The 11,260-nt window shown below is 40.5% G+C and overlaps 1 protein-coding gene across 2 annotated transcripts; it reads right to left on the bottom strand.

The window, feature by feature from the left end:
- Positions 1 to 1,331: 1,331 nt before the first annotated feature.
- On the bottom strand, positions 1,332 to 10,676 carry LOC112453377 (tyrosine-protein kinase Src42A). Of its 2 annotated transcripts, none has more exons than XM_025014116.1 (6): positions 8,996 to 10,676; positions 8,617 to 8,738; positions 8,268 to 8,431; positions 5,721 to 6,042; positions 4,917 to 5,252; positions 1,332 to 4,781 (listed from the first exon to the last, which is right to left on the bottom strand). In XM_025014116.1, the coding sequence occupies exons 1-6, from the start codon at positions 9,352 to 9,354 to the stop codon at positions 4,573 to 4,575; spliced, it is 1,512 nt and encodes a 503-aa protein (XP_024869884.1). In that variant the 5' UTR covers positions 9,355 to 10,676; the 3' UTR covers positions 1,332 to 4,572. The 2 variants fall into 2 exon arrangements, with proteins under 2 accessions (XP_024869884.1, XP_024869883.1); XM_025014115.1 differs by having other exon boundaries at positions 5,721 to 6,048; positions 8,996 to 10,675.
- Between the last annotated feature and the right edge of the window lie 584 nt (positions 10,677 to 11,260).

Below are 11,260 nucleotides of genomic sequence, written 5' to 3'. Positions count from 1 at the left end.
TTTCGCCTACTTTATCATCCGAATTAATTCTTCTATTAATTTTTATTGTCTTAAATTATTTTAGATTACATTATTCTATTAATCTAATTATTAATATAGTTATTAATTATGTTCTTTTGAATAATTTATGCAAACGCAAAATGCGGCAGAAGGTTTCGCATACTGAAATGTAAAACGTATGCATTTTAAAACTTTTTATTGTCAAATCTCGTTTGAGAGAGCATGATTTGCATTAACGGACACATAACAATGTTAAAATAAACGTTTTTAGATCATGTTGTTAGACTTATTTGATCACTTAGTCACTAGTGATTATTCCGTCATCGTGTTCCAATATGTGATTCCAATTTTTAAAAATTATATTTTAAATCCGTATTAGGTTTTTTCCTTATTTCGCACTTAGAACTTAGATACATAAAAAGAACGCGAGTACAAATCTGAAGTCATTAATATTACGAAAATTTTGAAAAAGCAAGTGCTCGTTAAGTGGACATGAACTAATTTGGACGATATTTTCGTAAGTTTCGTGGTATTTATATATATAACGCAACCCCTGGATTTCTAGTTGAAATATCTATCAAATCTAAATCTAATCAAGCTTTTAATAAGACTTTGAACACGATGACGAATCTTTGCGCAATTGTCTGGATATGAAGGTAGGAAAGAAGAACGCGTTGATTTATTTGAAAAATATTTAATAATAAACATTGACAATATACAGAGAAAATACGCCATAAGAAGTTGCTGTAGGATTAATAAGAACCTAACAACTGGACTGTTCAGACTTAACAAAATATCATCAAATCAGACAATGATAAATAAGGTGTCACGTGTCACACCTTATATTCCTATCAATATTTTGCAAATAAAGTTCATCGAGTTGACCATATATTCCTGCTCTCTTATACCTCTTTTCTTTTTTTATTCTTTTACCGATTTACATTAATTTCTCTTGCGAGCTCGCTATTGCGCTAAACTCTCGGCCCTCACAAATCACTTATGCGCGGTACGAGAAGGAAATCCTCAAGGAGACACAGAGATATCAACGGCGTTTCTCTTTGTGGATTTCTTTTTTTTACATCTGCGAGATAAGCGGCAATTTTAGCTGTTTTAGTTTTTTAGTTAAAAAACAGGTGGCAATTTTAGCTGTTTTAGTTTTCTCGGCGATCCGAACGTCACTGGGCATTTTTCCTTCATGCGCTATCTGAAATTCTAAAAATTTTTCCAAATTTCTAAGAATTCCTATTATCTCAATTTCCGAGATTTGAACCCTGAAAAATGGAAAAAGTATCAGGAAAACATAATCGGCAGGGAGATCAATAATCATCTCATTTTCATAAACAAAACTGTTGCGTTTATTTTATCAATTATTTCTTATACATCTAAAGTATTTTTATTTTCACTCGCCATAGATTCCTATTATATAATTATTCGATAAAGAAATCATTTTCCACTCTAATTACAGAAAAAGAGTTTGTCTGGATAAAAATTAACAGTAGTTCCAGTAAACTTTCATCCTTTTTGTGCTTGTAATCGTTGCATTACATTTCATTATTATTATTATATATAGTTGATAATATTTTTATCTTATATATTTCTTAGTGCAATGTTGTCAAAACTTATAATCTTCAACAGATTTCATGCATACAATTTAATAAATTTCTCCGCTTTAAAATATGAAATTACTCATTTTAACAGTTTCTTTTATAAATAACGTTTTTCGTTTACTAAATTAAAATTTTTCAGGAAAACCTATAAGACTTAAATGAAAGAAATAGTACTTCTTACGGGAAGTTGGTCGATGTGTCGTTAATCTAAGGAATAACGGTATTACAAAGATTTACCGTGCAGATTTATCCGACGATGATACTGTCCGTAAGCACGCATTTCTTTGAAATTTGTGATTAATTTGGTACTATTAACACAGCTCTGATTTCAGAACAGAAGATGGATGCTAGAGTTCATATTGTGTGTACATACATACGCATATATATACACCCGTATGTATGTATATCGAGATGTTTTGTACGATTTGCATCAAATCCCCGGGGCTTATTTTCTGACGAAATTAGAGTCGATCTTTCCAAAGAAGTCTTTCAACATTAAAATAATGAAATTATTCCGAGTCGTTTTAGCATTAAAACACTTAAATCTAAAAAGATTGCTCAAATTGTTTGGAAGATAGCCTTCAGTGTTATTTCGATCGTGGAAAAATCGATTCTAAATTCATAGGAGAATCAGTAGACAAAAGGAATGGCGATGGTTTTGGCACATTCCGTACATATTTGCGCATATGTATTAAACAAGTTCAAAATATTGCTAAAATATCTATATAATTTTACATCATTTACCGTTATGGAGTCATACATTTATAAAGTATGTCTAATATTATCGACTTATTTTATTTTTTACGCGTAGTAATAATTATTCTCATGTTTGAGTCATTCACAAACGTGAAAAGTCGCGATAAATGAGTATAATAAAACATTAGACACGATATATAAAAATATATAAAAATGATGAATTCGATAACATGAACATGTCCGAATGATGATTAACGAAGATGACGTAATTCGTGATGTATACATTCTCCTCTCACAAGGGAAGGCTGCCAAGTGCGTAAATCGAATAATAATGCCAAACCTATACAGATTAAGGGATCGATCACATAATTTCACGTAAAACTTTTCATTTTTCACTTTTCGCTGTATCTATTCTGCATGAACTTTTTTATTATTCACGAGATCACGTTTCCACGTTTCATCAAGTTACATGATCACGAGTTCAGGTGAAAATTTTCACTTTTTATGTTTCCAACCTAGGGAAAAAGTTACGTGATTGCTGCCCTATTATTTGGATAACCAAAAAGTGAAATTTACCATTTTCAAGCTCAATATAAACATAAATATCAAATATAGCCAAATTTTACAGATCATTGGCCGTGTATTATTTTGTCAATGTCTTGCTTTTCTAACAAAATGTTGTTTAGTTTTTCTGTTTGTATTAACATTTTGAGTAAATTCGAAATTTGTGAATTATATCGTTAAAAAGAGTGGAACCGATATGACGGACATGAATTTAAAGTCTACCTTCCGAAATGCACTGAAAATGTATGGTTCTTGTCATACAGATTTTCTGTACTGACAGTGTATATCAAAATATAGAAGAAAAATCCGTAATAAAAATTTACAAATAATAATAAAATAATAAATAAATTCCTATACATAGATCGCATCTGATCTAATACATTGAATTTGAGACACAAACACACACACAATTAAAGTTCGAGAATTTAATCAAATCTAATGTAACATAGCAATGCACAATTGTGATGCCTACACGTGGCGCAGGATGGATAACGGCTAAATTCAACATGATAAAGATATTAAAGTATATAACAATTTGCAGAAAGAGATTTAAAATTTTCGGCATTTTTATGTGATTTACACTTGGGAGTCTTCTCTTGTCAGAGCACTTAAAGATACGACAGTAAACTGATTTCTCGCCTCCAAAGCAAATTCGTACATTTCTCATGCATAGATATTCGACAGACGCATACTCTCACGCGTATACTTCCAAATAGTAATCTTACACGTTATAAGTAACAAGTGTACCTTAGAAAACGTTAGCTGGCAGTTTGTGTCAGTATTTACCGCGCTTCTTGACAAATAGACGAATAGGATATAACGTCGCTCGACGCAGTCGTCACAGGACACAGTCTTCCGCGTTGTCTTGGACGGACCGGTTATATATCCCCCGATCTTCGTACATGCATGCATACGGCGCGCGCGCCCGCACGAAATCGTTTCGTCGACGACTTTCGTGTATCCGCCTCGCGGGAGTACGTCGTAATTAATTCGTGTCACGCTCGAGCGAGAAGAACGAAGGAATGATAAAGTTGTGCATCTATGGTCCGTCGTTTCGTCTCTAACGTTGTCGGGTTTCGGTTTTATCAAGTAATCGACTCTTTATCGCACCATATAATGTATACGGGAATTGTAATACAGGAAGTACAACTTATATATTGTACACGAATATATTACATCGCTACTACTACCATCATCATCACCCGGAATTATCACCCTGATGATCGAGGTCTACCTCACACTAACTGACACTTATAGATTTTACAAAGGCCATTTAACGTCTACGTGTACAACATCCTTACTGCGGTCTAAAACGATATCTAAAACCTCGCCGCTTCTGGTAAAGCTATCAAAATGCCAATGTACGTTTGTCAAGTCATATAGATAAAAATGTACAAATATCATTCTTTGAGATTTATGGCAGACAGAATGTGCGATGACGAGAACGTAAAAAAAAAGAAAAGAAAAATAGAGAGAAAGAGAAAACAAGAAAACTTGATCGTTTATTAAAACTATGCTATTATCTACTGATCGTTTGCAAAGTGATCATGGTCGTTCGAGTATAAAAATTACGGCACTCTTTTAGAAGTACCGCGAAAACTAGCGTCACAAATAGATCAATGGAGAAGACCGTAACGATCGACGTTGACGGTAATCGTACCTCTTAATGGAGCAATGTGGAAGAAGAGTTCAAAACCTTCTATTTTCAATACGCAGACGCTTCCTTGTACTCGGAACCTTCCATAGTAAAGAAGTCCTCGAGTTTCCACTGAAGTGTCTCAAAAGTTGGTCTCTTCATAGGATCCTTGTTCCAGCATTCCAGCATGATATTATAAAGCGTGTCGGGACAGCCGGGTGGACACGGCATTCTATAGCCATGTTCCACCTGATGAAGAACCTCGGCGTTCGTCATACCTGAGAAGAAGAATGCGTTTACATTTTACCTTAATCCGTAGACCTTATGTTAAAAACGTTTATGCGACTTTATTTAAAAATTGAAAAGTTGAATATAATAACGGTACAGGATAATTTTTGTTTTCACAATCTTACCTGGATAAGGTATTCTGCCGTACGTGACCAATTCGGTAAGAAGGATGCCAAACGACCATACGTCGGATTTAATACTGAATTTGCTGTAGTTGGCAGCTTCGGGGGCGGTCCACTTGATAGGGAAACGCGCCCCTATTCTAGCCTCGTATTCGTCCTCTTTGATAAGCCTAGCCAAGCCGAAGTCTGCGATTTTAACGACATTTCCGTCTGCTACGAGAACGTTACGGGCGGCCAAGTCTCGATGAATGTAATTCTGCGATTCTAAGTACGCCATACCGGCGGCTATTTGCGCGGCCATGTCGATCAGTTGTTGCAATTTTAGGCCTCTACCTTTTCCTAAAAGATTATACATGATTGCTACAACGATACCGGTAACGAAAAGATACGACTGCAGAAATACTAGCTTTATCGATTTTGTAGTAGTATTTCGGGATGGCACCTTGAAAAATTAATGAGCAAGTAAAATATGCAACTAGATTCGATCAAAAAATATATTTGTTCTTTTGAGTGGCAGAGAAATGGTAACTTTTTGGAGTAGAGCTCCTAAGTCTTTAGATTCTTAGCAAGAACATTAGACAATAAAGTGTTAAAAAGTGTTGACAATATAATTGAAAAAAAATTAGAAATAATAATTAGAAATATCGGTCAATCCTTTAATTTAAAACACTAGCAAATATTTTTGTACAAAATTATTTTAAAAAATATTCTTTGATTATTTAAATTTAAGGAGCGAATTTAATTTTTTTTCATATCACACAATGTGATATGAAAGGGCCAGTCAAAATCAAACCATACCTTGCATACCTTGTAAATATTCCAGTAAACTGCCGTTCCTCATCAATTCTGTGATGATATAAATCGGTTCCTCCATCGTGCACACAGCGTACAATTGAATTAGCTTGGCGTGTCGGAGTTTCTTCATGATTTGCGCCTCGGCGAGGAAGTCCTTCGGGTCCATGGTGCCCGGCTTGAGCGTCTTAATCGCCACCGGCGTAGTGTTGTTCCACAGGCCTTCCCATACCTCGCCGAATTGACCCTGTCCCAATTTCCTCAAGAATTTCAGTGACGAACGATCGATTTCCCATTGGTCCCGCGTACGGTGACTAAGGCCCTCCGTTACGGGTTTCTCAACCTGTTGAACAAAGTCAGACCCGGAATCAGCCGTCGTCGGTAAGGGGACAGACTCGCGAGGTTTGATTTTGTGCAGGGAAGGAGTTCGTGTTTGATCGGCTGCATTAATGGCGAGCTATATTTCGTTTCGTCTTCTTTTATGAGAAAAAATTCTATAGCTAAGCGTGAAAGATAATATTCTATGCACTGTAAAAAAAAGAGTGCTAGCGCTCAACTTCCCTGTTCGCGAATACAAACCTACTTTTCTCCGTGTCCTGCAATCGTGTAAGAACCCCAATAACGATCCCGGACGGTAAACATGATCGCGCGATCGTTCCAACAAATATGCATTTTAGAAAAACGAGGAGAAAGACGAAGAGGAAAATGAAATAATGAGCGATACAATATGCAGAATGTCTCAAATATGTCGCACTATGTCGCAGCTAGGAAAAAAGACATGCCGCGAGTCTCAGAAATACTCTGTATACGCGTACATGTACGATCTGAACGGAACAACATGCACATACGCTCGTTTACGCTCGTTCGCCTCTCGAATAACGGATGAGACATGTATGTAGGAACGCTTTTGGGACATCCTGTATGTAGACAGATCTCGAGCACACATACATTCGAGCTGATTCTCGCTTTCGCGTTTCAATACTTATATGAACTTACATATACATATACATATAGATATATGTATATGAAAAGAGTTCGAACATTGTTATTCACAAGGAAGAGCGGTATTTCGCGGTGAAACGAAAAAAATGTCGTTTCCTTTGTGTGTGCTGCCAATCTCGATTCTTAATATTTACCTATATGTATGTTACACCTCTCGCGCGAGGTCTACGATGCTAAATGAATTGATGTATGAGATAAGTTGTTGTAAATATAAAATTACATCGAATGTACAGAGCTTCTTTATACGAGATATCTCTAAGTGAATGACAATCTACTGCTTCTGAAACATAATCCCATATAGAACGGGCTTGTGCTGTATGTACAGGCCAGATACAATAAAATGTAAAAGCGTTTTACGTCGAGAAAAAGAAAGGAATCGAAAGAACGTGTTTATGGCGTATATTAGGACATTCAATTTACCAAGAAAATCCACCGGGAGGTAGGGCAAGCAATAAACAGACAAACAAACACAATCTATTCAGACATCGAACTTCGCAATAAGTGCTTATCAATGCTTCTAAAAAACTGATATCTCTTTCTTTTTCAATATGTAATGTAGACGTAAATATACCTCGTTTGCTGTGTCAAGTTTCATTTACCCGCGCGGGTCTCCCTACTCGCGACTTTCCAAGAATAAAAAAAAAACTGAATCAGAAAATTGCGGGTGTAATCGATGTAATTGATATGTTGTTAAATGTTCTGTGTATCCAGAACGATATCTCGACGATCCAAGGTATTACGCACCAGTAACAATAACGCTTACAATAACGAAATAACAGAGGTAATAACTAACAAAAATAATTTAAAAAATATATTAATCTTGTTAATATATTAACAATAATAATATATTCTATTAAATAATATAACAGTGTGATATACTGTTGGTCGAGATTGTTACTATTGTCATAATCAGGGCGAATAATCAAGCGTATCAAGCGTATCGATCGCGTCGTTGCAAAAGTGTTGGAGTTTAGACACAGTGTTATACGACATCGATAGAAAATAAATATATAAAAAGCCGATTTATTAATTCATCGATATGATCTCAATTGACTTCCGCTACAATTTGTTGCGTGGGTATATGTGTGTGTATTTTTAAAGAAATTTCTATTATTTATAATCGCTCCTTTTTCATCGCGCGTTCCAATTGAGAATCGTCTGTGTCTAATGTATCTCCGCATTTAAATACCAACAAACTTCCGCTGAAAACTGTCTCATTCGACGAGATAAGTAAAATGCGTTTTCATTATGTGTAATATTATCGCGTAAATCCCCCGTACGTATCGTTTCATTATCGATAAAGACCTGCCTAACTCAGCGATAAATGAAACTTTGTTGCCACAATGACGTACGACGGCGCGTTAAGTGCGACGTTTTTATTTATTTAGACGAATCTCTGTCCAAATTCTCTCTCGTCAATTCTCAATTTCTCATCAATTCGCGATTCTTATACGACCGTTAGCAGCAGCGAGTGGTAGTACAACGATTATCATCTACCTATCAAGTATCATTGTTATTATACCGAGAAGCTGAATCGTATCGGTCACTCGTGGAGCTTACCTGTACACAAGGCTTGCACAGATTAACGCACAGGCCGTCCGCGTCTTTGCTGTAGTGCTCCACAAGATCCTGCAGATTTCTGAACGTGGTTCGCCTGGCGATGAAAAAGCCACCCTCGTCCAATTGACGAATACGATAATGCTTCACCGTATCGCCGTCGCGCACTACAACAATCATCGAACATACATACACTCCACTTCGGCGCCTCCAACCGTCTCGCAATCGCGCGTATAGATCGCACGCTACTCCGCGCGATCTCCGCCCGGATCATTATTCATTTATTTGTTATCGCAACTGTCGGGATTACGAGCACGACCGGTAGTTTCTATTATCGTTTCTATGACGTTACCTGAAAGGGAGTAGTCATTGTGCCGGCTCTCGGAGTCTCTTATCAGAAACGCGCCGTGATCGTTTTCCGGCAGGAGCAATTTTTTCTCAGCCTCGATTCGCTTAATCTTCCTGAAATACCATCTGTAAATGCAAATTAGCGTTATCAGCTTTCAACAGAGATTCGCCCTTCCACCTATCAACGGCTAAAGATTCTTTGCCGTGAATCAAACCTCCGCGACATTATTTAGCGGACTAGGGACTCACCAGTCTGTCTGCCGGCTATAATAAATCGTTAATATTCCGCGTCACGATACAATTACTTTATCGTGAATCGTGGCTTCGGTTACAGAGATCGAGATTATCGTCTAGAACGATTGAAAATGATCAAAACCACTCACGGTTCCGCCTCGATCGACTTCAACTTGGCGACGTAATTGCTGGGGATGTAGCCCTCCTGCCTGGTCCTTTTACTCCTGGCCAGCCACCAGTCGCCCTGGGTGTCGTTGATTATCTCCAGGTGTTCCCCCTTCTTGAAGCTCAAGTCCTCGTCCGTGCGCGCGTCGTAATCGTACAGGGCGACGAATATCTTCGCCGTCGCTACGTCCATGTCCGGGATCTGCGGGATCGGCCTGATCGGATCCGGCGGCGGCGTCGGCACCGGGCTGACCTGCGACGCGACCGCCTCGATGCTGGGATTGCCGATCCGGTCCGGCTTCTCCTTCTCCACGTCCGTCGGGTTGCTGAAGCAGTTCCCCATGTCTCGGCCGTGCGGGCGCGCGCGCGTCTACGATTCTCTCAAAACGTCCTCGAAACGTCGCGTCGGCGTCGCGCTGCCGTTGTCCACGCTGGCTGGCGTTGTCGCGCCTCCACCTCGCATTTAACGCACCACTCTGTTCACTGGATCAACAGTGGCACCGGGTACATTTAAACTCACACAACTGTTGAGCGGTAGCGACCGCGCCGGATGCGTGGGCGTCGAAAGATCAAGAACGAGTCATACGCGTTAATTCCGATCAATCGTTCACGCGGTTCGTTACCTGGATCGGTAAAAGGGGGGGCGGACGCGGAGGGGTCCACACGCGGCACCACCCCCGAGGATCGAACTCCGGAATCGAACGCGGGTTCCGTCAGCTGTGTCGCCGTCCGGAGGACGGCGGATCAAAGGAGCGCGGAACGGGCGGGACCGTCGTCGGCTGGATATCGCGGGAGGAAGCGAAGTGCCGTGCCGGAAGGATCACATCCGCGCGGTGGAGCGGCGGCGTGACGATTCCGCGCATTCTCCGGGTATCCCGGATGTCCCCTGCGACGACGACGACGCGCGACTGCACCAGCGGACCGACCGCCGCATCGCCACGGGCGAACGACGACGACGACGCGTCTTGTCCCGCGTCTCCGGATTATCGAGAAGGAGGAGGGCACACCGGACGTTGTTGGACCCTTTTTATTTCTGGCAACGTGTTTTTTTTTATCAACGACCCCGACGGGGAGGAACGCGGCGACAGAACACCCGCGTGCGTTCGCTCGCACGCGCGCGCGCGCGCGATCACGCACGCACGCCCGAACGGCCTCTCACCTCGATAGAGCTTAGAAAGTAGGCGAGTCGACAGGCGCCGTCGCCATTGCAAGCAGCGGTCACGGAGATCCGTCAAAAAGGCCCACCGTTAATGCCCGTCCGTTCTCGCATGCGCGCGCGCACACACGCACTGCCCACCGACGGACGAGATCCGCCGTGTCCGCCTCGTATGCGAGACACACCGCACACGCCCAATTCCCGTCGACGGGGCCCGCGGGATCGGCGACGAGGACGACGACGACGACGCTGGTACTTCAGGGCCTCCGACCTGCCGACTCCGGTCTTCTCATCGTCCGCCACCCACGCACGCCGCGAGAACGTGACGAATCGAGCAGGATTGCGTGTCCTCACGTCTGACGTTCCAACTATTCGCGTCGCACCCGCAAGCCAGGCTTCTCGCGGCTCGAACAATCCGATCTCGCGGCCTGGAGAAAGCCACGAGAGACTCGGAGTTCTCGGGACTCGGGACGCACCTCTCGACAGTCTCGATTGTCGCCGCGACGCGCCTGACCCCTAGCGGATTTTTTTGCCAACTAATTCGGCGCCCGGTCGGTAAAGAGGAGTTTGTCTATTTTGAAAAAGCAAACAATAGCGCTTTGTAGATGAAAAGGGCATTGTCATAAAAATGCTATTACGTTAATTACGTATTTCCACAACGTTTTTCTCCGCTGTCATTTTCCGAAGCGAGAGGTCTTTCATTTGAATTGTGCATACGTGTGGAAATTATCTCTATAGTAAAGTGAGAGCGCACGCATAAAATTATATGTATATATTATTTATTAAATTGTTTATTTGGCAATCACCTTTCCCTAACGACTTTTACGTTTTACCCGAGTTTCTGAACTCAATCCGTCTCCAATAATGATCTATTATATTCGACCAAACTGGTTATCTTTATTCAATATAATTATCATGACGTTTCTATCACGAATTTTGGTCCTTACCAAAAGTGTGTGTCCAAGTCATGAAAGTATAATATGATAATTATACATCATTATTGTTAGTCATTTACTGGCGAAGCAAAGTCTTATGTTTGGTTTCAATCCGTCTCCGCTTAAATCGCAGGTAGAATTCTAATCTATGAAAGGAG

The sequence above is a fragment of the Temnothorax curvispinosus genome, unplaced genomic scaffold, assembly GCF_003070985.1.
Source record: "Temnothorax curvispinosus isolate PA1 unplaced genomic scaffold, ASM307098v1 QBEX01004269.1, whole genome shotgun sequence".
Classification (NCBI taxonomy): Eukaryota; Metazoa; Arthropoda; class Insecta; order Hymenoptera; family Formicidae; genus Temnothorax; species Temnothorax curvispinosus.
This window is presented reverse-complemented; position numbering and strand designations above follow the sequence as displayed.